This window comes from Mustelus asterias, chromosome 11, assembly GCF_964213995.1.
Source record: "Mustelus asterias chromosome 11, sMusAst1.hap1.1, whole genome shotgun sequence".
Classification (NCBI taxonomy): domain Eukaryota; kingdom Metazoa; phylum Chordata; class Chondrichthyes; order Carcharhiniformes; family Triakidae; genus Mustelus; species Mustelus asterias.
Window position 1 is genome coordinate 28753204 of NC_135811.1, and position 26839 is coordinate 28780042.

Below are 26839 nucleotides of genomic sequence, written 5' to 3' on the forward strand. Positions count from 1 at the left end.
ACCCACATCCCATAAAAAATATATTTTAAAAAATCAACATCACGAAAATGCGTCATGATCACATTGCTGTTTATGGAAGTTTGCACAGATTGGTTGTGGTGTTTCCTATATTACAACAGTGACAACACTTCAAAAGTACTTCATTAGCTGTAAAGAGCTTTGAGACATCGGTGGTCATGAAAGGTGCTATATAAGTGCAAGTCTTTCTTTCTTCTCTCTCTATTTTAATGATCCATGGTACACTTTCAAGTTCATAAAAATGGAGGTAAAGTGACCAAGTTCCAGTTAGAAAGTTACAAATCTGGATCATGAGGGAACTTCAGGATATCTGAACATTTATTTCTCAAAACCGTTTTATAATATTTTCAAAAATCTGAAAAGCGTTATAGGGGAAATGTGTAGACATCTGTAACTTCTCCCAAGGGTCTAAAGGTCATTCAGACTAATTCCAAATGAAATTGTAGTTTGCAGTGTTCCTGCTTCAACAGGCTTTTCATTGCTTACTTATTCTTATAAGTTTCTTCTTGCATTTGATTTAATTATATGTGCATTTACTCAATAAAGAAATGTGCATTTTGTGTCAAAGTCTGTCAAAGTATTTTATGACAAAAGAAAACACAAATTTATTTTTCGTGTTGCTCAATATGTGTTTGTGTGTCATATGTTTCTGTGTGTGTGTGTGTGTGTGTGCCATGCATGTGTGTGTGTGCTTCTGTGTGTGCCGTGCATGTGTGTGTATGCCTGTATGTGTGTGTGGGTGTGTGCATGCATGCGTGTGAAGAAGAGGGTATCCCAAGTAACTCAATGAATACGCACACTGTATTTAGAAGACATAAAACACCAGGAGTCAATTCTTGGACAAAACCTCTTTTCAGAAGAAAGTTATTTTGCCACCATTTGAGGTTTTGATGGTATGTATCAAAGTCCAGAAGAATCCTTGCTTTGGGGATTAATGTTCCAACATGTTGTAATATACTTTATCGATGCGCAATGTAGAAGTGTAAGGTTTATGACTGCCAATAGTTCCAGCATCTTCAGAGATACTCATGCCCGAACAGCTCAACTTTAGAGAATGTCTGTGAGTTTGTAAATGGTCTAGTAATTTAATGGAATGAACCACTGTGGGTCCATTCGTGAAAACATTCCTGATTAAAGAATTAAAAGGAGACTCAAAATCAAGAAGTTTACACCCGTAAGTTAAAATATTTCATCCAAATCATTTAGATCCTAACGCTATGAAGGCAATCCCATGGCCTTGAGAAAATGGCTTTGGGTTCGCGGTACAGGTCAGCATTCCTACATGACTGGTTTCAGGAACTGGCAGTGCCCGATGCTCCAAGGCCAGCAAATGTTCCCTAGGCATTTTCCACAGTGCTGTGACTGCAAATGGGCAGGAATACTGAGCAACACAGCTCAACAACGCTGCTACTTTGAAAGGCTGCTAATCTGTTAATTTGCAGGTGACTGTTGCCTCTGACTTCTGAGAAGAACACGAAGTGTCACCAAGGGTCAAGTACAAGAATTGTCCTGTTTGATGAAGAGACTGGTGGGGTGGCACAGTGGTTAACACGGCTGCCTCACAGCTCCAGGGACCCAGGTTCAATTTTGGCCTTAGGTGACTATCTGTGTAAAATTTTCACGTTCTCCCCTGTGTGGGTTTCCTCCAGGTGTTCCAGTTTCCTCCCACAGTCCAAAGATGTGCAGGTTAGTTGGATTGGCTATGCTAAACTGCCCCTTAGTGTCCAAAGATGTGTAGGTTAGATGGATTAGCCATTGGAAATGTGTGGGGTTATGGGGATAGGGTGGGGGAGAGGGCCTAGTTACTTTGTCAGAGAGTCAGTGCAGTCTCGATGGGCCAAATGGCCTCTTCTGCACTGTAGGGATTCTATGACTGTAGCCACCTTGTTTGAGAAGGTGCAGCAGAGGTTTATTGCAGAGAGAAATCTTCTAATTAGTGAATCAAAGTTCTGGAAAGAAGAATGGTCAATGCTGCGTCCCACATCCATAGATCAAAGGGCTAGATCGGGAAGAAGTTCTGTGGCCTGTGGAAGAATGCCAAAGAAATGTTGATAATAATTTGCCAACTCAAATAAGATGAATGCCTGTAGTATATATTCACCACTGAGCCAACAACAGAAAGCAACGCAACTTGGAAAGCACGGGTACCATTCATTCATACCATGTCTGCAAAACAGCAACCTGGCAACAGCTGGTGGAATATTTCCCACTGGCTTACAGTTCAGTTATAGGTGGAACAATTATAGGTGGGTCAGTTATAGGCAGGTCAGTTATAGGTGTAATGGTTATAGGTGTAATGGTTATAGGTGTAATGGTTATAGGTGGGTCAGTTATAGATGGAATGGTTTTGGTGGGTCAGTTATAGGTGGAATGGTTATAGGTGTAATGGTTATAGGTGGGTCAGTTATAGGTGGGTCAGTTATAGATGGAATGGTTTTGGTGGGTCAGTTATAGATGGAATGGTTTTGACGGGTCAGTTATAGGTGGAATGGTTATAGGTGGGTCAGTTATAGGTAGAATGGTTTTGGTGGGACAGTTATAGGTGGGTCAGTTATAGGTAGAATGGTTATAGGTGGGTCAGTTATAGGTGGGTCAGCTATAGGTGGAATGGTTATAGGTGGGACAGTTATAGGTGGGTCAGCTATAGGTGGAACAGTTATAGGTGGGTCAGTTATAGGTGGGTCAGTTAGAGGTTATAGGTGGAATGGTTATAGGTGGTCAGTTATAGATGGAGGTGAGATTCAGGCTGCATCGGATAGAACATCACGTTACATTGAACACCAAAAGCATTTGTTTGTAAGAGAAAGATATCGGAGGCGATTCTCACATCCTACTGCGCTGCTTTTCTAGTGCAGTGGGCTGGGATATTCCAGTGGCGGCTGTTTCACGGGCTCCCCGCTGGGGACCACAGCCTCCGTGAGTCTCCAGCAGCCAGATTTCCAGCAACGTCAGCTTCACGCCAGAAGTCGGAGTGGAGCTGCCTAATGTACTCAGCAGTTCATTTCAATATCGTTTAAATGTTATTAGCAGGCCCGGGAGTCTCCAGGCCCACTAGCCTCATCCCCTGCCAGGCCCACTAGCCTCATCCCCTGCCAGGCCCACTAGCCTCATCCCCTGCCAGGCCCACTAGCCTCATCCCCTGCCAGGTGGAGTGTTTCACATCAGCAGAGTTTAGTATAGCTCCCCACTTGCGGGGAGCTGGCAGCCCGACCCCGAAGGGAGCAAAGGGAGACCATCACGGCCCACCAGAGGGCCAGGCGCTGGGGATATGCCCCCTGGGCATTGCCACCGCCAGCCTGGCCCCTTGGCACTGCCCAGGGGGCACCTTGTCATGGTGCCACGTGGCAGGGCATAATGGGGGTGGGGCCTGATGAGGACAGGGCCTCTGGGGGGGGGGGGGGGGGGCCTGCTGCCAGTCTGCAGTCAGGCTGAGAGACAGAGAAAGGGAGGCCAGACATCAGGCCAGGAAGAGTCGAGGCCGCGGTGTGGTGGTTGGGGGGGGGGGGGGCGGAACAGCACTGTGGGGGAGGTGGGGACGGGAGACTGGTGGTTGGGGGGGGGGGGGGGGGGGCGGAACAGCACTGTGGGGGAGGTGGGGACGGGAGACTGAGGCGGACCAGGAGGGTGGGGGAATCGAGGCTGGGCCCCGGACACGTCCTGGGGGCCAGTGATCTGGCCGTGGCGTGGGGGGGGGGGGGGGGGGGGGGGGGGCTGCACGGGCAGCGATGCAGGATCGCAGGGCTGGCCAGCGATCGGGAGGCCGGCAGACAGGGGCCACTGTGCATGTGCTGATCTCAGTGCTGATAGATCGGCGCATGCGCAGTGACCCGCTCAGCGCTATACTGCCGACCTCTCCAGTGGGAAATAGGCACCGCCCACTGAATTTTGGACTGATTCATGCTCGTGCACTCTGCAGTGCACAGAGTGTGGGAGATTCATTTTGAAACTCCCTCTGAAAACACCAGTGTGATGTACTCCAGTTTTTATGCGAATTCGACACTTAGAATGTTTTGGGAAAATCGCCCCCATGATCCAAACAAATATGAGGTGCGGCATTTTGGAAGGTCCAATGTCGAAAGGAAGTATACAGTAAATGGCAGAATCCTTAGAAGCATTAACATGCAGAGGGATCTAGGCATACAGGTCCACAGTTCCCTGAAAGTGGCAACATAAGTGGATAAGTTGGTCAAGAAGGTGTATGGCATGCTTGCCTTCATCAGTCAGGGCATGGAGAATAAAAATTGGCAAGTCATGTTGCAGCTGTACAAAACTTTAAGTTAGGCCACATTTGGAATACTGTGTACAATTCTGGTTGTCATCTACCAGAAGGATGTGGAGGCTTTGGAGAGGATACAGAAAAGATTTACCAGGATGTTGCCTGGTTTGGAGGGCATTAGCTGTTGAGAGATTGGGCATACTTGGCTTGTTTTCACTTGGATGTCAGAGGCTGAAGGGCGACCTGCTAGAAGTTTACAAAATTGGGACAGGCATGGATAGAATGGATAGTTAAGAGTTTTTTTCCCAGGGTAAAAACATCAATTACTAGGGGATATAGGTTTAAGGTAAAAGGGGGAAAGTTTACCAATGTGAAAGGCAAGTTTTTTTTTACACAGAGTGGTAAGTACAAGAGGAGGTGGTAGAAACAGATAAAATAGCGTTTAAGAGGCATTTTGACAGATACATGAATAGGCAAGGAATAGAGGGATACAGTCCACATAGAGACAAAGGGTCTTTAGTTTAGAAAGGCATCATGTGACGGTGCAGGCTTGATGGGCCGAAGGGCCTGTTTCCGTGTTGTACTGTGTTTTGCTCTTTGTTCTGTAAGCAGCAAACATAGGAGAACTGGCACTGGTGGCAGCCCAGTCAGCATGGACTTTAAAACATGTGAACAAAGAACAGTACAGCACAGAAACAGGCCCTTCGGCCCACCAAGTCTGTGCCTTTAAGGCACTCTTTAAAACCTACCTCTCACCTTTTTGGACGCTCTTCCCTCCTCAGTGTGTGTGTGTCTAATTTTGTTTGATAATTCTCCTGAAATGGCTTGGAACATTTTAAATAGAGTGCTATATAAATATCATTGCTGCCCACAACGAGTCAATGCTCAGTTTGTATAGCATCACTAATCTACTGAATCCTAAAAGTAAATGATTAGCCAAAGATACAATGACCGGAATTTTCCGTCTGTTCACCCCCCCGCTGCTGCTGCCAGCAAGGACAGAGAATTTGACGCTCAGCCAAATCTCCGTTCACTGCAGCTAGAGAATCCTGTTGGCATGAACGGCCAGAAAATTCCGGCAGATGACTCTCATCCTTCAGTCTAAGATATATCTTTGACAAAGTCTTTAGGCAAATCTCTCCTTTGGCATTGTCCCTTACTCTCCTGCCTCCAGATGCTTTTCTATGTAAAGTTACTGGATAAATGCAAGTTGCTATGACATTTTCCACCTTCATAGTTATTATTCCAGAATTGGATTATTAGGTTGCACATTATTTACTAATAGAACATATGATGTACCAGGATTGATTTCCCTTTCCGCTGTAGAGTATTTGTGTCACTAAGTCATGTAGGTAAAACCCTGAACTAAAAGGGTGAGGTGTTGTTCTGCTTTTTGATGGTGACTTCTTTTCTTGTGGAGTGTTCAAATTCATTTTAGTTCAGGCTGTAATCTGCATTTTCAGATAACAGTCCAGTGGCTTGAAGTAACCACATCTCAACACCAAAGACAAAAACGTTGAAAGGACTTAACATTTGTTGCAAGGTTTAAAATCACTGGGCAAACATTTCGCCACCTTTCAATGGGTTTTGCCACTCAGTGTATGAAAAAATATATTCCCTTACTAAATGTCAACAGTCACCGTCGTGGGGAACATAAAACTTGAGAAACAAATAGCATTAGCAGTGACTAGGGGTGAAGGCCAGGCCCCCAACTCGACTGGTGATGGCAATAGTGACTAACAAACCTCTGCCATATTTCAGGTGGTGTACACAGCCATAATCTCGCTCCGATATGTAAACTGGGCTGGTGAACAAACAGAACTTGATGTCCCAAAATTATGGTACGTGCATCTGAAATACTTCAGGTAATCAGTGATTAGCGCAACAGTGTTAACAAAATAAATAGTGATTACAATTTCCTCTTGGCTGTGCTGGCATTTGCTTGACAGTGACGACAGTCACCTCCAGTATATTATCACCCCTTCAGAATTTTGACTTGTGCATATTGATACTACTGGTCAACCCATCACCTACTGCTGTAAAACATTTTATAAATATGCCCTAATACCTGAACAACGTGTGGCTTTTCTGTACAAAGTTCTTGTGTTCCACACCATCAACTGCTAATCTTTGAGTAAGAGCGATGAGGTTAACACCCATAGTCAAACAAAGGTGATATTTATATTCCTGAGCAACTAACCATTTCAAAACAACAGCTGGATGACTGATGGCTAAAGTTTCGATTTATTGCTTATTACTAATAGCTGAACACGTGAAACAAAGGCTGCTACTATCATGGTGCGTTTAGAATATTTTATTGTCTCCTTTCGGATCTCTCAAATAATCAGCTTCAACGAAATACAAAACATTTAAATACCTCCGTGCCGGTCAACAATTTTACAAGAACACTTCAGGGAAAACAAATTATAAACATTTAAATTAAGTGAGCATGGCCCTTGGCTTTTGAAGGCAAATTAAACTAGGTAAAGGTTTTTGGTTACATTTTCTTTTTGCTTAATAGAAATGTGCCCAGCAGTATTTAGGGGGGGGGAAACAGTATAATATAGAAGCAAATCTTTCATATAAACAAATCATTTACAGCCTTAGCTAGGCTCTTAAGTATTTGAAAAACTGTAACAACAAAATAGAAATTTTTTTGTAAAAAAAAATTCAATAAATTAGATGTACATCGTAGTATGAAATTCATGCACAAATCTCGACATTATGACACAAAGGATCAGAAATGCTTTATAAAAATATACAAGTACTGGAATGTAGAAAAGAGTGAACCATGGAAGCAAAGCAGCTATATTACAGTTTGGTCTTGCTGGTTCTCCTGTACCTCACAACTTATTACAGTATCTAATTACTACGTGTATTTTAATTCAGGCAAACAAATCTTGCATTGTTGTTTCTTCTACTGATTCCATTCCGACACACTAATTTGAAAGAGAATACGGGATAATCTTCATTATTCTTGTGAATTGGTGATATTTCTGTCTTAATTGAAGTGGCAAGCTTTTGTAGCTTAACTAAACAAGCAACATGCTCGGTCATGTGTGAAAATGTGTCAAGTGGCTCACATTTAATCATAGAATCGTACAGTGCAGAAGGAGGCCATTCAGCCCATCGAGTCTACACCGACCACAAGCCCACCCCAGGCCCCATCCCCACAACCCCATGCATTTACCCGAGCTAGTCCCCCTAATACTAAGGGGCAATTTAGCATGGCCGATCAACCCAATCCACATATCTTTGGGGGTTAATCCAAAACGATTACACCTGTATTTTGCGGCAACCTCTTTTGGCTAAGGTGATCTAACTCCGATAGCTGCAAGTTCATCTTTGCTAAAGTGCACTTTTAAATCTTGATCTGGAAATAGGTCATACAGCGAGCGAGTGCTTCTCAAGCTGAATGCCACATTATTTAGAAGGCAGAAAAAAAACACACAAAAGCTAGCTAAACAAGCTTTTCCATTGTCTACAAACCGAGTTCACTGTTGGAAAGCAAGATGCGTATTTTCTGGAGAAACGGGTATAAAACATCTAATAAAAGAGGTCTGTTTTGCACCATCAATCAATTTTCTACTCCAGAAATCTGACCCACTGTTTCGTCCTCTGAAATTAGCAGACTAGCCTTACTTGAATATGTATTATTTTGATAAATGATTCAAGGTCAACAACATTTTTCTGAGATATTATAAGACTTTGAGTAGGGCAGATCGCGTGTTTGGTCTCAGCAGAAAGTGGGCGGGATTTTCTGGCCATGTGCTTCACAAGAGCAGAAAATCCTGCCCCGAGGTCAACTGACCTGTGCATGATCCATGTCCCGCCTGCTACGATTCCTGTGGCGGGCGGGACGGGAAAATTCCGCCCCATATGTTTGGTCCCAAATACATGGAAAAGCGTGTATTCTGACAATTGAGATCACATAAGTTGTGTCCTCCAAAATCTCGATGACCTGAAAAGATGTTCTTTCTTTGCTGGTCATTTTGGCACTAATTGGAAAATTCACAGTCATTACTGGAGGTAATAAAATGACCATATATTTCTGATATATTGAACCAAATTTCTTGGGAAATTATAATATTGAAAACAATGGAGGTAATTAGTTAGGGCACCTGAACAGTCACATATATGATACTGCATCGTATTTAACAAACCAGAACAGAGTGTGCCCTGGCTAGCTAGATGACATGCTCATAAATCTGGTTACATCTATTCCAATGCAATGCCAAGCAAAACCACCACGGTCTTGTCAGATATAAAAAGTAATTATTTCATACTTAGAATTTTATCATGTCAGATTGATTTTGTTTCTATTTCGCAACTGACTCTAAATTTTAACAATATTTGTGTCCATGAACAGTTGGAGTTTCAAACGGGAACATTTTTAGACCTTATTACTTCCGCTAATAAAATTGCTAATTGTTTTAATAATCTAGGTTGTACAAACTTGCATTTCAAATTTAAAACCGAAACCACGTTCACATTCTGTTGATAGGTTGCATGTTTGGAAATGTATAATAACAGAGGTTGGACTGTTCATATTCAGATAATTAGACAAGGTATTTTTGAAAGTCTGGTGATATTATAGACACGGGGCAAAATTCTCCCAAGTCACCACTGGCGTGTTCGATGGCGGGCATGGGGGAGCATATGGAGGGCGACCCGACCCAAAGATTGCTTTCACGCTGGCGTGAATTTACAGCAGGAACTTCCACTGGTGACCTTCATGGCGGATCGGAAAACCCACCAGAGGACAGCGTGAACCACCTTTATAGGCAGGTAATAGGATGCAGATAAAGGCCCCACCCTCCCCGATGCCAGATTCTCCACGATGTAAGCGGGAAAACATGCTGGTGTGAAACATGTTTGCACAACATGGCATGCAGCGGCTGGGGCTCAGCCTGGAGCTGCCTCTGGAGTTCAGGACGGAGGCCACCTGCAACCCGGGACACTGGAACAGCACAGCAGTGGTTCAGGGGAGCATCTGCAGGTGGATCTTCCAGATTCGGTGTCCTGGAGGGGATCCATCTTCCAGCCTCAAAATGTTCCTGAAGATCCATCTTCATCCTCAGGAGGTCCATCTTATGGTCTCAGAGTGCTACCAGAGATCTATCTTCATTTTCAGGAGGTCCACCTTCTCAATAGTGGGTCAGTGATGTTGGACATCTTTTTAATATGGCACCCGGACACAATGACAGACTACACGCCATCCAGGCCTGCCCCACCACTGAATACGATGTAAAACACCCAGAGCATGTATAATGAAGTCAGGGTAGAAGATTTGGCATGTTTTCCTGCTGGTCCCTGGAACGGGAAACATTACACATTCCCAACCCGGCACGGCATTTAGTCTCAAAACAGGAGAATTCTTCCCACCATCTTGTAATTGTGTGAAGAATTGTTAATTGCAATACCTTTTTCATATTTTTCTGGGCCACGGCATGACTGTTGGAATAAAACTTGCAGCTTTTGTTGATGTTTACGTTATCAGATGTTACAAATAGGATCAAGGCTGGGAGGGATCTTGGTATCTGCAGCTATGCACCTGCCTTAATCCTGACCCCATACTGATGTTAGGCTCAATTCAAAAGTACAGCACCATCCTGGCAGGACTCCTGGTTCTATTGGCAAGCACAATGTTGCTAAGGAGAATGATGGTGTTGCTGAAGCAGGACATCAGCGAGTAGGCAACTAGTCAGTTAAAGGAACAAACACACCATGAACAGGAAAGAAGGCTTTTTGTGACGTCTTTGGAGAGTTAAGAAATGAGGCAACTTTCACTAGACCCTCCTCCACTGAAGAACTTTGGCATCTTCCTGTCACTGCCTCAGGGTCTACCACCACCATTATTAAACAGTCCCTGGGCATCGAGAGACAATGGTAGTAAGGAAGGAATGACCCCGGAGCCTCACCCACGTTAATGTGCCACCACCAGTATTTATTTACATAATTAGGCAGGGAAGGAGGGGGCATTGACAAGGACAAAATTGTGCTTAAGACGGGATTAAGGAGGTCACTCTTATCATCCAATTTCCGCCCAACTGCCCCCAGCCCTTTTCACCATTATCACAGTGGAGGAAAAGTTAGCAATTGTGACCAAAACCATGTCGTGTCAAGTAATTTCCCTGTTGGATCACTACATTTGTACATTAATTTGCATTCAAACTCAGTAGAGGGTAAAATTTGGAAGCATTAATATGACATGTTATCCCTGTGCAAAATCTCAACTGAAAACCTATTTGCTTCTTCCAAATACAACACTTTTCTGGACAGGCAACTACTTAAACAGAGCCAAGGAAACACCCAAACAATTGTGCTTTACAGGTCAGTCTATGTGCTGTCTAGCAAAAGCCACACAAGATACAAGAAACATCAAAGATTAATTGTTTTAACTGTTGTCATTAAATACCAAATCAGTTAAATAAATTATTATTCCCTGAAACAAAGAATATTTTAAGTGTCTTGAAAATGTTTCTTAATTGAAGTGCTAGGAGTTGCTGCAGAAACAGTTTTCAAAAAGCAATTAGCTATTTAACAAAAGTTGCTTTCATTTTCTGGTTGCAATAGAATCACCTTTATATCCATACAAAAAATAATTCATTGTAAATATATATATATAATATATATATAATATATATTTTTACATATTTGGGTATATTTACAAATACAGCCAGCATGTATTTTAACTCTCAAGTTCCATGCTGGATAAATTTTCCAATATTACAAAATTAACAATCTCGGCAGAACTTCCTCCTTCAAGTTCTGCCCAAAGTCCAACTAGTCAGCTTTTAATGGAATGAAAATGGGACTGGTCACCAAAGCAAAATTCTGGTCTTAAGACTTGTTCCGTCTTCTTTTTGCAACAAAAGATATTTGGCTGTGCATTTCTTCATGAACAGCCTGTTCCAAATCCTTTCCATAATAACCGCATCAAATCAACGTTCTATTCTGGAGCCCAAGTTCTTTGAAGACACGTGCGGAAACAGAGGAGGCCACCGTTGAAGTCAGTTTGGCAAGTGATGGCTTTTTCATTCATGTTTTAACGGTACCATTCATCTGCTGTTGATATTTTGAAAGACATGGCTCATTGGGCATTGGGTCAGAGAACACAGAGTCATCTCCTGATGAACAGGAACTCCTTGTATCAGGATAACTGGGTGAATACTGTTCTAGAGGTGCAGAGAGGTCCAAATAGTCCTGTCAACAGAGGGGTGCAGAGATAGTAAATATATTAAAGTCTTGTCATTTCGACCATTTGTATCTTTGCTTATACATTACATAATCAAATTTTTGTGGGTTAATTATGTTAAGTCAAAAACAAATGTATTTGAAAGCCATAATGCATTAGCACAGCTACTGAAAAGTTATAATGTATGTTACATTAAACCTATAACTCTACCTATCACACTGATAAATATAATAGTGGTTCCCAACCTTTTATATGTCATGGCATACTACAAAACAATCTTTGAGGCACACCTCCTATTTTCTCTGTCTTCATCCCCTACTGGGAACCTTGTTTTTAACTTCTCTCTGTCCTCTCTCCTGTTTTTTTTAAACCTCTTCCTGTCTCTCTCATTTCTCCCAGGGTTTTTGGGCTCTTTGTGTTTTCGCTTTTTGTGCTGGTTGCATGGGACTTTGGTCTTCATCCCCAAGTCCCGTTGGCCAATGTGCATCGGCCCAACCAACATAGAAAATCGAAGCTGCGCACGTACGGCTTTTTCTCAGCTGGCGCATGCGCGGGAGGCCTAAGATTTGTCGGGTCTTGGAAGATGCCAAAGACAGAGCTGAAGACAAATGTTAGGGTGGTCTTCACGGAGCACCAGTGTGCTGTGGGACGCTGGTTGGGAACCACTGATATATGTTAAGACGTTGTAGAAAAAAACATCCTATTACGGTCCTACTTACCTGCTTCGTTATGATTTTGAAATGTTACTGTCCACAAACTGATTTGGTCAAGTATTGTAAGTGCACTAGACTACAATCAGAGATTTCACGTATAACTCATCTGCTCAAACTGTACAATATTCCAAAATGTAATATAGTATCAAAGAACAGGACTGCAAATTTAAACATCCAGCAAATGATCATTTCAATCCAAAATCGCCTACCTGATATATTTGCCACAAGTTTCGATAGGTCATGCTGTAAACATAAACCCCATTAACATAATGTGTGGCAGAAATGCAGACTACAAGCCTGAACTACGATTAACATGTAAATAGCCTCTAGTTCATGGGTATATAAATTACCTACACACCCAAGGTTAATACTGAATTATTACTCTCCAAGTCAACTTTAACCCAAGAGGCAATGGTTAACTTTATAGCCTGAAAAGTACAGTTAATTTAAGATTAGCTTTGAACTTGAGATTTATTTTTTTTTAAAATCTGATAACAACAAAGAGGGAAGGAACACAGCTTTTGCACGTTTGCATTCTTCAGCAACAAACAACGGTAACGGATGTTCTCCAAAAAGCAAGTGTACACATTTTTAGTGTGCACCAGTAGTTGGAGCCAAATGTCACTATCAAGCACTTCATTGATCCTGAGCAGACCATCACCATTTTGGACTGTGATCAGCAGCAGGAACTCATCTCTTATTGTGCTTTGATGTCACTTGAGAAAGATTACTGATTCTTGGTGCCAATTAATTGGGCAGCAGGAAAAGTGCTTTTCTTCAAACAATGGGATGGATTTTCTGGCCCTTCCTGTTGGCTGCGACCTTCCAGTCCTGTCGAAGGCAGCCCCCCTGCAGTGGGTTTCCTGGTGGCAGAACGGGTGAGCCGCACAAAACGCCGGAGACATCGGCGGGACCGGAAAATTCCAACCATCTCTGCCGCCAGAAAATCCCACCCAATGAGTCTTCGGCCGATTAAGATTGTTGTCCGGCAGTCTATGTTGCATCAAACACAACTTACAAAGCCTAACTCATGAGGTAAAAAGGAGCTGCTCTTGTTTATTTTATAACATTTATGGACCAAACATGTGTGGGGGGCGCTATCATGTGTTGAATTGAGTTTGCTGAATAAAACAAACAAGTATTAGAGTGAGCTTACTGCACTGGATGTTAAAGTGAGAATTCGGTCCAAATCTTCAACCAGCTGTTTGAAGGTTGGTCGCTGGGAAGGGATAGCGTGCCAGCAATCTCGCATCATCATGTACCTACAGCGTAGATAAGAACTGCATTTTTCTCACATCATACTACTTTGCAATTAAAGTGATTGGCATAAATTTGTAATACAAACAGTAAAAGCTTTCTCCCTGTTGCTTAGCAATTTTCTATAACGCAGCCACAGGCCAAATCGGAGTGTAAAGAATAATGGTTATATATCTTTTTCATTTCTGATCTGTCGTCAGCTTTCAGTGATCAAAAATGTCTATAGTTCCAAGACTTTAAACCTAACTTTTGGTGGCCAGGGAAAAGTCCTGGCAGTTAGCCTGAAGACTGCAGAAATATGTTTGGATGGCTCTGAGGATTTAAACTCAGAAAATCCCATCAAGTGCTTTTTGCACTGTAGCTTTTGAGAGCAGTTAGAATCATAGAATCCCGACAGTGTAGGAAGAGGCCATTTGGCCCATCAAGTCTGCACCGACCACAATCCCATCTAGGCCTTATCCCCATAACCCCATGTATTTACCATAGCTAGACCCCTGACACTAAGGGACAATTTAGCATGGCCAATCCACCTAACCCGCACATCTTTGGAGTGTGGAAGTAAACCAAAGCATCCGGAGGAAACCCACGCAGACATGGGGAGAACGTGCAAACTCCACATAGACAGTGACCCAAGCCGGGAATCGAACCCGGGTCCCTGGTGCTGTGAGGCAGCGGTGCTAACCATTGTGCCACCGTGCCGCCATTTAAAATGAATATCTGTAAATAAATAAGGACTGCTAGCAAATAATGTACAAAGTTATTGCTTAGAACATACAGTAACATTGTTAATTAGTATATGGACAAAGACCTGGGAAAGGTGCTCAGCTCTTTGGCAGGTTAACTGTCACGAACAACTAAAAGGTCGGTACCCCTGCTGAATGCTGTAAGAGACTGAATGTTTGGTTCGTGGCTGTAGATTGGCATTTGCACTGTGAGTAATCTTATTTAAATGGGTTACCGCTAGGTGTGGCCAGCAATTCCCTAAACACCATCTAAATACCCAAACTGTTACTCATTCTAGAAAGGGAATTAACAGTGGCAATCACAAGGCTTTAATTACTGCTGAAAATCAGTACCTGTCAAAGAATATTCTGGAATTGTCACCATTGGAATTGTTACTTATACACAACTGCCATATCATAGAATCTAAAACCTTTGAATATAGCAGCAACTTTTTAAAGCTTTCAATGCACGTTTTAGATGAAAATTTGAGTTCACACAAGGGATGTTATTGTTGGGAAATGGACTGTTTCTCTGGCTTTGATACAAATGCCACTCCAAACTATTCCAAGGTCAGGTGTAACATAGGCAGATGCAAAGGAAAGCTTCTTCTGCTTGGCTCTAATTCCAATTTCAGAAAGGCTTTCCCTACTTTCACCAATGCAACATTTTCTATTCCTGCAACAGCCATTTGTATCAAAGCCGATTTTCTTGGCCAATTCTGCCCAGGTGCAGCAGACCCGGAGTGCTAAGGCCCAGGAATGAAGGCATTTCCTGTCTCCGATCATTAACGTGACATCACAGCACCAGCCCCCTCCCCTGCCAGGACCTAGCGCTGCCAGAAAGGAGAGTAACTTGGGCAAGTTGATGACAAGCCTCAGATTAGAGTTTTCCCACTGCTTACAGAGCTGCATGCAATCTTCCTTGACATGGACAGGTGGAGAAAAAATGTACTATGGTGGAGACTTTGCAGAATCAGTCGCTGCCTCTTTATCCCATAGATTGCTCAATCAGCAGCAATGGTCCAGGAGCTGACCACAGTGCCAAGTATCACTGGGCATCTGTGACGATTGTCCTTTTAAGGGTCAATCTGCAGAGTAAGGGTCTCATGACATGGGAACCAATCGGGGAGTAGGGTTGGGGAATCACCAGGCTTCTGTACTCAAGAGTCATCTCGGGAGCCGATTGCAGCCACGAGGGTGAAAGCCTTTGTATAGTTTAACCTGTAAATAAACAAGTTGTGTTTTCCCTAAACTGGTGAATGAGCATCTTTACAGCATCCCTTTGGCAAGCTGCCTGGTGAGTCCTGTCCCAGGAAGCTCGGGTAGCAGGCCAGGAACAATCTCTCCTGTCACAGTAGCATCAGCGCAGGCAAAGGCCCAGCTCATCCTCTTCAGAGGCACTTCAAAAATCACAGGCAATCAACTATGGTGCAGACCTTACAGAATCAGCCTCTGCCTCTTTTTAAATTATCTTTGACCAGGGAAATCAGGATTTCCCAGGACGAGTTCAGGGAAGCTGAATGTAAATGGGTCATCAATAGGTGTGGCCAGCAATTCCCTAAACACCATCTATAAACCCAAACTGTTACTCATTCTAGACAGGGAATTAATAGTGGCAATCACAAGGCTTTGATTACTGCTGAAAATCAGTGCCTGTCAAAGAATAAACCTAAATTTAGGGGGATAGGTTTTCCATTCTCAGGCCGTGCCATGCACAACAAAAAAGCCCCGAGGTAGAAATGCCCAAAATGCGCTGATAGAACATCCATGGATAAGAAGTACAGCGACACATGGCAGACTATCTTTGGGCCATCCTCTTAAGTTATATTTCACAATTCTGCCTTACAAAAGCACAGTATCACAAACTTACAGGTCATTGGTACAGTTGGCTGGTTTGTCCATCCTGTGACCTTCCTTTAGAAGTTTGAACAGTTCTTCGACAGGAATACCTGGATATGGAGATCCTCCCAAGGTAAAGATTTCCCACATCAGCACACCGAATGACCATCTGTAACGTAAATGAGCATTAGTAAGAGTTTCCAGAAAATTCACTTTCTTCCAACTTGTCTCTCTATCCTTGTACCCCCTCCCTCCACAGTATTCGTCCCCTACCTCAACCGTACTGAAGGCACGGACTCATACAACAGCACAATTCCATGGACACTAGCAGTCTTGTAGCATCTTATCTAGTAACTGTTTTGCATGTGTCCATGGGTTACTTCATTATAGCGTATTGCAACTAATTCCAATTTGCCACCACCCAATGATTATGTACAAGAGGGGGTAAATGAACTGTGATCAAAGGTTGGATTTTATGGGCTGCTATGGTGCCCAACCCCTTGGCTAAAAGGTCTCGTTGGTAGGGGGGTGCCTGAGGGATAGCAGCCCCACAGCCACCGAATGGCAAATGGAGGTTTCAACCCCTCCCCCAGATACAAGACGTCCAACCCGAGAGAGCTGCTGGCCAATCAAAGGCTGGCACTTCTCCATTCTCTGGTACCAGCCAATGGGCGCAGGAGCAGTACTGCACTTGGGGCATGAGTATTCAGTGGTGGATTGGGAATTCAAGGGTTCAGGAGTCTCGCTGGGACTAAGCTGGCAGGCCCTAGCAATGGTGGGAGGATTAGGGCGTACGCCCCCGCCATTAGTAAAACTGTGGTGGGGGCAAGGGCTGCCAGGTAGATGACGGGCACATTGTCCGGAGATCAATAAATGTATCCACTAACCGACTCAGAGATGCTGAGACCATTTGTAATGTCCATGCTGGTTAATGAATCACAGTTCAGTCACTGAGGCTTGGACATGCCTGCTCTGTATTAGGCAGTATCCCATCACAAAGCTTCCATGTACTGTGACCACCAAAGTAGACCTATTTCTGCTTTTTTTAATTGAACCTTTCATGATGCGAAGGCCTGGTGGGGTTTGTAATGATTTTATTTGCTCATATTTTCACTAAGAATACCAAATCACTATTTTTATTTTAGGAAATTTGGTTCTCTGGTTACACTTCCTTCCTTCATTAAATGAACACAAACAAGAATTGAGCGCTTGTATTTTTATTAAATGGTACACGAGTCTCACTGGAGTTTTAAACCAGAGCCAGGCATGTTTCTCTTTCAAAATCAGGTGCTTGTCTTAACATTCTGCAAAAAGAGTTTGAGGAGACTCAACCCGATAGCCCACTTCCTCAGTGAGTTGTGCTGCTCGCTTGTTTTAAAAACCAGCAGACCTGCTGACACTCCAGATTAGATGAGGGGCTATTGAGCTCTTCAATATGAAATTCAAAGATTAGCTGGTTTAGCTTGCTGATAGGATGAAGAATGTGCTGGACAGGCAAAAGTAAAATCATTCTTCAGCTGGATGTCTGTGGGCATCACTAAAACCTCCTACAGTAACAGAGGGAGATAACAACTTAATTTCCCAATCTGCTTTGAAGTCAGATAGATTAGTAACCACTGTTGGCCATCTATCTGTCAGGAAATTGTTACTTCTGATGTATGCATTTCCTTTAACTTAATCCATGTAAAGGATCGATTATAATTGAGAATTACTTGCTGGTTGACAAAAGCAGAGAAATGTGGTTTATTTGACTGTACTGTAGCCATCAAGAGTATGATGAAGGAACTTGTCTGTGTAAAAGCAGCTGGTTTCTTTCGGCCTTATATACAAGAGTACCAATCTTTTACAGATCTGAATTGACCATTTTTCATTGTACCATTTGGATACAGTCTGGAAATGTCTCCTTTGATGCCTCCAACTCTGCATTAAAACGAGGTTCTCCCAGCTGGGTTAAGGCAATTAATGAGTACATAATTAATGATTTTTTTCAGGACTCCAACTTGTTTTCATACTGACGCATGTTTAGGTAAGAATCAGAGCCAACTTTAATGAGTCGATTCCTGTTATATAAGTGACCACAGATATTTCTTTTTTCCCAATGGGAGAATCACAAGGTGGGATTTTGTGGAGAAACGGATTTCTTGCCCGTCGGCTAGAGAGCTGGCAAGAGCCCCAAGTCGCCTCTTTTTGGGAAGGGCCCCACATCCTGTTTCTCTCATGCACTGAACAGGCCAGAAAATGGCCTTCCCATTGGATCAAAGACCAACCGGAGGCTGGAAGCTCCAAGCAATGGTAGTGCTACTGGGGAACTGGCAGCTGTTGCCAGCTATCACACCCCATCTGAGGCTTTGGAGGGGAGTTGGCAGGCAGAGCAGGCAGCTCTCAGTGGGATCCCCCCTCCCAATATTGGGCTTGAAGAAGGGATGGAACACCGCTTCCCACACTCCTGGAGTGGTGTCAGGAAACCGAGGTAGTTTAAATAATCTAAAAAAAAGATTGTGGCTATTATAAATAAGTTATAGCTTTAAGTAAGTTTAATTCTTTTTTTCTGCACAAGAAAGGTTAAAACCTTAGCTTTACATTCAACAAAGGGTAACAACATGTCTATGGCTTTTGGTTTCATTTCAAACTATGCCTGCGTTGTAATTTAAGTTTTACTATGTAAAAGCAAGCATACAGGTAAAAAAAACTAAGCTGTTACTCAGCAACCGGGGCCCACACTGAAAAACATGTGTACTTATGATTCAGTTGGTACCAAGTATCTGTGGAGAAAGCAGCTCTCACAGAAAATGCCAGCAGAGGCAGGCCAATGGTGTAAGGGGCAGAAAGCAAGTTCCAGAAGCTAAAGAACAGATAGTTCTAGAAACCAGGAATGAAAGAGAAGTCCCAGGAAGACTGACTCAAAAGGACAAAGAACTGGAATCTGAACCAGGTACTATTCACTGAGATTAAAGAAAGGTGCAGAGAGAGGCTGCCAGTTAATGACAGAGCTGAAAGGTGCAGACCTGGTGAACTTGCCTAGCAAGAAGCCAGACATCTGAAGGTTGGAGACACCCTAATACAGCCTGTAAAGCAATGGTGTTCTGTTGGCGTGGCTGGGTACCTGAGGGATTGTGTGGAAGTTTGAATACATGTGGCAATCCAAGACCGAGGATTCCAGAAAGGAGAGACTGAAATCCTGGAAGTGAATTCTTGGTGAAGGCATCTGAGGGAAAGCCTTGTTTGGGAGAAAATTCCAAGGCATGGTTTATCTCGAGAATAGAGTTTGGAAACACTCGGTAGTCAGAGTTCCAGTGAGACCAGTTGGCTCACAGTGTGACAAGTGTCGATGGGGATTAGATGAGAAATCCACAGAAGCTGTACTGGGTGGCGTCTGCCACTTGGTTTCAGAGTGTGGTGTGTCTGACCATAGTTTGCCTGTTGGTTTACATGGACTGGGTACTTGCTGAGAAAATTATAGTACAAGATATATTTTGCAACTTGTGCTATCCAGGTGGAGTGAAGGAGTACTGTATTATAGTCAGTTTTTTAATGTTTAATAAATATTTTTGATTCTTCTGTTAAAAGTTAATTGGCAATTCTGTGACTGTTCATCCACGTCTCTAAACAGAAAATACAAGTTACATCTATCGAGAGTTCCATTCTGGGACCTGTAGTAACATCAACTGGGATCGGAACTGCCCACAATCAACCCCACATGGCTTTACTTGTCATGCTCCTCACCTGGTGATTAATACCAGCAGCAGCGGGATGAGGTCCTTAAGTGGGTACCAATTGGCACTTACCGGCCTCAATTTGCAGTGGGACAGGAAGGCTTTCCGTGAGCCTCCTCACAACTGATTTAAATCAGGATGGCACAGTGGTTCGCACTGCTGCCTCAGTGTCAAGGGCCTGGGTTCAATTCCTGCCTTGGGTAACTGTGTGGAGTTTGCATGTTCTCCCCGTGTCTGTGTGGGTTTCCTCTGGGTGCTCTGGTTTCCTCCCACAGTCCAAAGATGTGCAGGTTAGATTGATTGGCCATGCTAAATTGACCCTTAGGTTAGTGGGGTTAGGGATTAAGCCTGGTTAATAGTTGGTACAGACCTGGTGGGCTGAATGGCCTCCTTATGCACACCAGCGATTCTATGATCTGATCGATGAGGGTGGAAGTGGAAAGATGGTGGGGACCCTACCTGCCACCCTTCTGCCCGATTCAATGCACCCCGCCCCCCCACCGAATTAGACAGAAGGGAGGGACACAAGATTCTGCCCATAGTTCCAGGGGCAGCTGGGTTTATGATTCTGCTAGCAGAACAAAGGATTCAGGGTATGAATGAGAGGAGATAGTGTATGGACGCTGGTTTCCAAGAACTCAAATTAAGTGAGCATCACGATAAGAATTTTTCTTTTGGGCTACCATTAATATCCTCTCTCAGATCTGCTCAAGAATGTCAAATCAGTCTCCCCGTATAGAGACCCAATAAAAATGTTCTTCTATTTCAGATTTTGAAATACAGTAAAACAGAATTGTCAAGCTAAAATAATTTTCAATTATTCAATTGCATATGTCTATCTCGGGGGAGGTAAACTAACGATTTACTAATATGAAAGCACTCTTGTTTCTCAGTACTTGGGGTGGCACTGTGGCAAATACTGCAGCTTCACAGCGCCAGAGACCCGGGTTTGACTTTTGTCCTTGGGTGACTGTGCGGAGTTTGCATGTTCTCCCCGTGTCTGCGTGGGTTTCCACCGGGTGCTCTGGTTTACTCCCACAGTCCAAAGATGTGCGGGTTAGGTAGATTGGCCATGCTAAATTGCTCCCGAGTGTCAGGGGGATTAGCAGAGTTAATACATGGGATTACAGGAATAGGGTTTGGGTCGGATTGTTGTTGGTGCAGGTTTGATGGGCCGGATGGCCTCCTCCTGCACTGTAGGCATTCTATGAGTACTTAAAACTGCATGGCAATAATCCTACAGCATTTATGTCAATTACATTACAGCCTGGCAGCACAGCCAAACATTGGAAATGCATGTGTCCATTTGGTGGACTCATCAGTACTTACACGTCACTTTGATGGGTGTAAACTCTGTCAAAGAGAGCTTCAGGAGCCATCCACTTAACCGGCAGTCGACCCTAGAACACAAAACACTTTTATAAACAAAAAATATGTGGTTTGCAAATATTTAAGCAACGCTAAATCTGAATAATCTTGTAATTAGAGCTGGGCCAGTCAGGAGTGAAATCAGGAAGTGCTTTATCTACAGAAAGCATTATGGAAATCTAGAACACATGCCAGAAGTCTGCGATTGCTGGATCAATTGAAATATTCAAGACTAAGATTGATAGATTTTTGTTAGAACGATGTATCAAAGATTATGGAACAATGGTGGGTAAATGGATTTGAGGTACAAAGCAGCCACAGGCTAACTGAGTACAGGGCAGATTCAAGTTGAAGGTCTACTCTTGTCCCCTACCTTGGAGGTAGTCCATTCTGCATGTTATAAGCAACATTTACAGCCCTTTTACTATGAGAATTTAGGCAGTTTTGTGGTGGATGCTCAAATGCGAGCAGACATAGGGCCTTGCACACAGTTAATCAATCCTAAAATGCCAAAGCTCCCTGCGGAGAAAATTTTATTTTCCTACTTTGATCTTCTCTGCTCAGTAAAAGCAGATTCCGACAGCACAGCGGGTTGGGTGCCTCTGCTGGGCCTCAATAGGCATGGGTCACCTGTCCCAATTATTCCAATGATGCTGTCTGTCCCTGCAGTTTGCAACAGGGTCATGGCAAGGCCAAAGCAGCTTGCAGAAATCTACTCAATCAATCATGTCAGCAATTAGAAACTAATTTCAGCTTTTAAAATGTCCAGACTGTACATTTATTAATATTTGGATATGGATATTTTGTTCCATTTCTCTTTTGTCGCCTGCAGTTTCCTGGATGAGATATCTTTTGCAGTTTCACAACAATTCATACACAAGGTATCTTGTCTTAGAGATTATTGTTAATGGATAAATATTGTCTAGGCTGCTGACGGAATGCTCCTGTTTATCTCCAAATAATGTCATTGGATCTTCTATGTCTACTTGTCTCATTCAAAGGACGGTACCTCTGACGCTGCAGCATTCCCCAAGTACAGCACTGAAATGTCTGCCTGGATTTTACAGCCAAATATCTGGAGAGGTACTTAAACCCACAACCTTCAAACTAAAGGGAAAGAGTGCTTTCATTGATCCAAGGCTGACATTGTAGGTGATTCAACTTAACATTTTTCTCTCCCTTCAAAAATGCTTTACCTCCACTTGTTATCTCTGCAAAATTATCAAGAATGGGAGTACAGTGTCATGTAATAAAATGGGATGTTACCTCACCGTAGGTCCTGCCACTACTGGTTTGATAGAATCCTTACAGTGCAGAAAGAGGTCATTCAGCCCATCGGGTCTATGCCTTCTCTCCAAAACAGCACCCCACCCAGGCCCTCCCTTCTGTAGCCCCACACATTTACCATGGCTAATCCACCTAACCTACACATCTTTGGACACTAAGGGGCAATTTAGAATGGCCAATCTTTGGACTGTGGGAGGAAACCAGAGCACCTGGAGGAAACCCATGCAGACACGGTGAGAACATGCAAACTCCACACAGTCACCTGAGGCTGGAATTGAACCCAGGCCCCTGGCACTGTGAGACAGTAGTGCTAACCACTGTGCTGACCCCTCCTTTCCTTCTCGTATATTTTGGTCCTGGTAGTCCTCAGGTGACAGATCATACCTGACAGCACCCTGCAACAGAACCCCCACTGCAGCCGGCTGAGTCAGACTCAGCACCTCATTTGCAATGTCCAGGTTGGTGCAATTGCCACTTTGGACTCACTTTCAGCACAGGTTTGCTGATCACCACTTACTGCGGAAAACTCTGGACTTCCCCTGAAAAAATTCCACCCCCTACACCTACCCCTTAGCCCTCGTCCGACAATATTTTGATTGTTTCTTTACTATAGTCATTTGTCACAGAGCCCACCACTGAAAAACAGAAGCCCGATTGAGCCTTTGGAACAAGAACACTATTTTAAAAATTACATTCAAAATCACTGCCAACTAACTGCACTAGCTCATGGCAGATTCAGTGTTTTATGTTTGAGCAGAAACATGAGAAAAGTGTGCAATTTTGGGTAGAATTTACACCCAGATTGCCAACTGCGCCAAAAGCAGTAACTCTAACCCTACAGATGTGTCGCCATGACCTCAACCTTAAAGGTTGTGATTTTTAATTGATCAGGATTGCGCGCTGTTTTCTGTGCACCCAATACTAACTGGAGGTGGTTCCGGTTCAACATTAAATTGGCAGTCAGAGAGTCCATGCCAAAGAAACATCACAAATCAACCGTGCACAAAGAGTGTACCAGCACAGAATGGCCGGTACTAAGTTACTTTCTAATAGGCAAAACAATTCTTGTAAGGCAGTGTAGTAGGGGTGGTTTTAATTCAATAGTTTTAAAGATTTTGTCAGAGCACTGGTCAAGTGGAACTACACAGTAATAAAATCACTATAAATATGGCAGTCACTATTTCAATGACCTTGACTGTAATTTGGCAGACATTCTGGCCTCATTTGAATAAAACCTTGTAAAAGATTCTTTCCAACTCTGCTAGCAATACTGCAAGAGTGCATCCATGCTTGAAAATGTGGAGGAAAAGTCCAAAACAGGAAGGGATTATGAACAGACATTATCCTTCATAATCCACTGGAAAGAAGCGGAGTCTTTAGCAATTGAGCTGTTTTTCTGTGGTCTCCTCTCATAACGTATCCTCCGTCAACAAACCAAAAAAGCCTGTTCTCAGGACGTTGCTGCCAGGAGATACATCAGACTGACTGAGGCCAATACACTCTTCCCTTGTACAGAAACACCCAGGGGGGTGAAATTCTTCCCTTTAATGTTTGTCAGAATTCCACCCCCCCCACCTAAAAATGATGCCTCCCACAGTGGCTGGTGGCATGACTCAGATGAGGAGGTTAACGTGCAGAAAACTGCAGGGAACAAAGCCATTTCCTGAGATGCTTGCTACTTAAACGAAGAAGGCTTTAACATGCAGCAAATAGTAAAGATGCCAATATTTGGCATTTACTGGAGAAATCAACTTGAAAACTTACATTTGTTGTCTTTTTGTAGTAGTCAATATTGTGGACATCCCTTGCCAGCCCAAAATCCGCTATTTTCATCACATTGTTTTCCGTAACGAGAACGTTCCGAGCTGCCAAGTCTCGGTGAATGCACTGAAACCACAAAAGTGAAATGTTCACATACGCAGGAAAGCAAGGACTAAAAACGTGCAACTGCTGTACCTATTTCTCAGGCCGAGGGCATGAGGTGTGGGGATTATGAGGGTTACAATCGTGGTGAGTACATGGGAAAAAGTATGATGCAGTAATTCAACATGTTGTGGGACAAGGATCCTTGGAAACAATCTTTTCCAATAATAAGTTTCTTATTTTGAGTGGTGAGAGAAAGTGATGAGGTTCCTCAACAACACACTTAAAAAAAAACCTCAGCTTCTTTTCCCAGATTGATGATTCTGTCCTCCAGTCTCACAATCTTGTACCTTTTCAAGAAGGCTCTTCCAAGTAGGAATCAAATTAGGATTGGTTTTCAGAGTACGGACTGTCAGTGGGAAGTAGGCCAAACTGAATGTACAGCTAATTCCAGAAAGACAATCACTTCATTTTTGCCAGACTGGATTCAAATTCTATCCTCACAGATGAAGAGCACTGATTGGAGTTGTGTCCATGAACAGATGTCTATTCTGAAAGAACTGCACTGAGCAGTTCCTTAAAATATTAGTTCTCCACATTTTTCCCACGGAAAAAGACGTTAGCAAGAAGCTGTGGGAAATTTGAATAGCACAATAACGCTGCCCAGACCTTAAACGGTTAACACTTTTTCCTCTAAATATTTAACTTTCTATCTACAGTATTTAAAGTAGTTTCATTCGCAGATGTTTGCTGTCAATTAGCAGTGATAATCAGGTGAGGATCTAGATTACGCCTGAAAAACAGCCTTTGTAAATTTGTATTCATTCTTCTAATATTGACAATACATTTTGCATTTACAATGGACTTTGTCCTCTGCAGGGCTACATACCTTTTGTGAGGCCAAATATTCCATGCCCCTTGCCACTTGATAAGTGCAAGATATGAGATCTTTGAATGTTAACTGTTCATCGGATGCACGGTTTATATCAAACGTATATTCCATACCAGGGGGACGCCTTGCGCGCAGATATTCGCGCAGGTTGCCTTTGGCTGTGAACTCTACAATGACGTACAATGGTCCTACATAAGACAATAATTGAAATTAAAATAAGTGCACAGAATATCTATGCATATCCATACACACAGTATCTCATGTTCCAATTGGAAAAAGATCCAAGTTGCACTAATTTGTTAACATTAGTTTATTAAAAGGGTGTTACAAATGCTATACAAATTGACTCAGATTATACAGCATACTGGGATACAAGTCAGATTTATAAGCCCATCGAATTATTAAATGACATTTTGTCTAACCAACTGAAATTCATTATGGAGAGATGGAACATTTCCTTCTTTCTTGTCTGCTGTGTGAATGTAGGCACTTTTTACAGAACTTCCTGTTGCTTGCTACTGAATGTGAGGAATCACATGGAGCATTCTGTGACCAGGACCAAGGAGAAAAATCTGATGCTTCTCCTGTTTCCGAGTCTTAGTACAGCCTCTCCCCCTCTCAACCCTCCCCTGTTATCCCCAGTTCCAGTAAAATCTGTGCAAACACACTTCAAATAAAAATGGTGTGTTGCGCCGATACTTTATACTTAGAAGCAGCCCTTACTTATCCCAACATTCGCGCACTCCCCCATTCCCGCGCCTGACCTCTGTCCACCTCCTGTGAGCTGGCACTTCTATCCTGGATTCGCACTGCTCAGACAGAAATGATAATACTCCCAACTCCACTAACTTAGGCAGCCATACATGACAGTGCCGTGTTATCAGGTGCATGTGCACAGCCTTCATTGTATCCTTTTGAAGATAGGGCCAAGGGCATGGGCACCAGAGTTTTGTACCTTGCACGTCCCCCTCTCTCGAACCCTGCACGTGACCTCAAAGCAAGGGAGCTCTCAAAAATATCTGGACATTTTTGGAAAAACTGTAATATTTAGGTTTTCTGGCCAGAGCAGTTTAAATAAAATTTGATCTTAGTTCAGTGGATTCAACTACCGATGTATACGCCAGATAAAAATGGAAAACACTGGAAATCTTGGTCAACATTTTAATATTGAGGTTTATAAGATTATTATGTTTTATTATTATGTTTTGGGACTGTAATCCCAACCGAGGGTGAAATTTTAAGGTACAATGAATGGAATTATGTAACCTGTTTTGAAGTCAAACTGCAGCTTGGGTGGTTTGATAGCAGGAGATTTAAAAAGGCCCAGGTTGTTTTACTGGCAAGGTGTTTACTCTTGAAGAAAATAGCAGCAGCCTGTGTGCCAATAGTGGATAGACTGAGAGTCTCCAAAGTTCCAGAAAAGTGTTGAAAATTTCAGATTTTTAAGCAGCTGTGCTTTAAACTGTCCATTTGCTTTCAAGATAAAAGAGAGTTGGAGAGTCAAGGATAGCTATTCAGTATCTGTAACTGGATACAAGGCTCATGTGATTCAAGCTGACACATTGATGGCCTTTAAGATGGGGTGGACACATTATGATAATGGTTTACAGGCTTTCCTAAAATATCATAAACGGGTTAGTCTTCCAGGGTCCAGGAGAGAGATAAAAATAGAAAATGCTGGAAAATCTCAGTAGGTCTGACAGCATTTGTGGAGAGAATAGAGCCAATGTTTTGAGTCTGGATGACCCTTCAT

The 26839-nt window shown here is 43.0% G+C and overlaps 1 protein-coding gene across 7 annotated transcripts in view; it reads right to left on the reverse strand.

The window, feature by feature from the left end:
* Window positions 1-6524: 6524 nt before the first annotated feature.
* LOC144500437 (fibroblast growth factor receptor 2-like) overlaps window positions 6525-26839 on the reverse strand; it is a 96676-nt gene continuing 76361 nt past the window's right edge. For all 7 annotated transcript variants that reach the window (XM_078223338.1, XM_078223337.1, XM_078223336.1 and 4 more), the window contains 6 exons: window positions 25084-25274; window positions 24096-24218; window positions 21006-21076; window positions 15995-16132; window positions 13302-13407; window positions 6525-11440 (listed from right to left, as the gene is read on the reverse strand). In XM_078223338.1, the coding sequence (XP_078079464.1) occupies window positions 11276-11440; window positions 13302-13407; window positions 15995-16132; window positions 21006-21076; window positions 24096-24218; window positions 25084-25274 (794 nt within the window). In that variant the 3' untranslated portion in view covers window positions 6525-11275. The remainder of the gene's footprint in view (window positions 11441-13301; window positions 13408-15994; window positions 16133-21005; window positions 21077-24095; window positions 24219-25083; window positions 25275-26839) is intronic.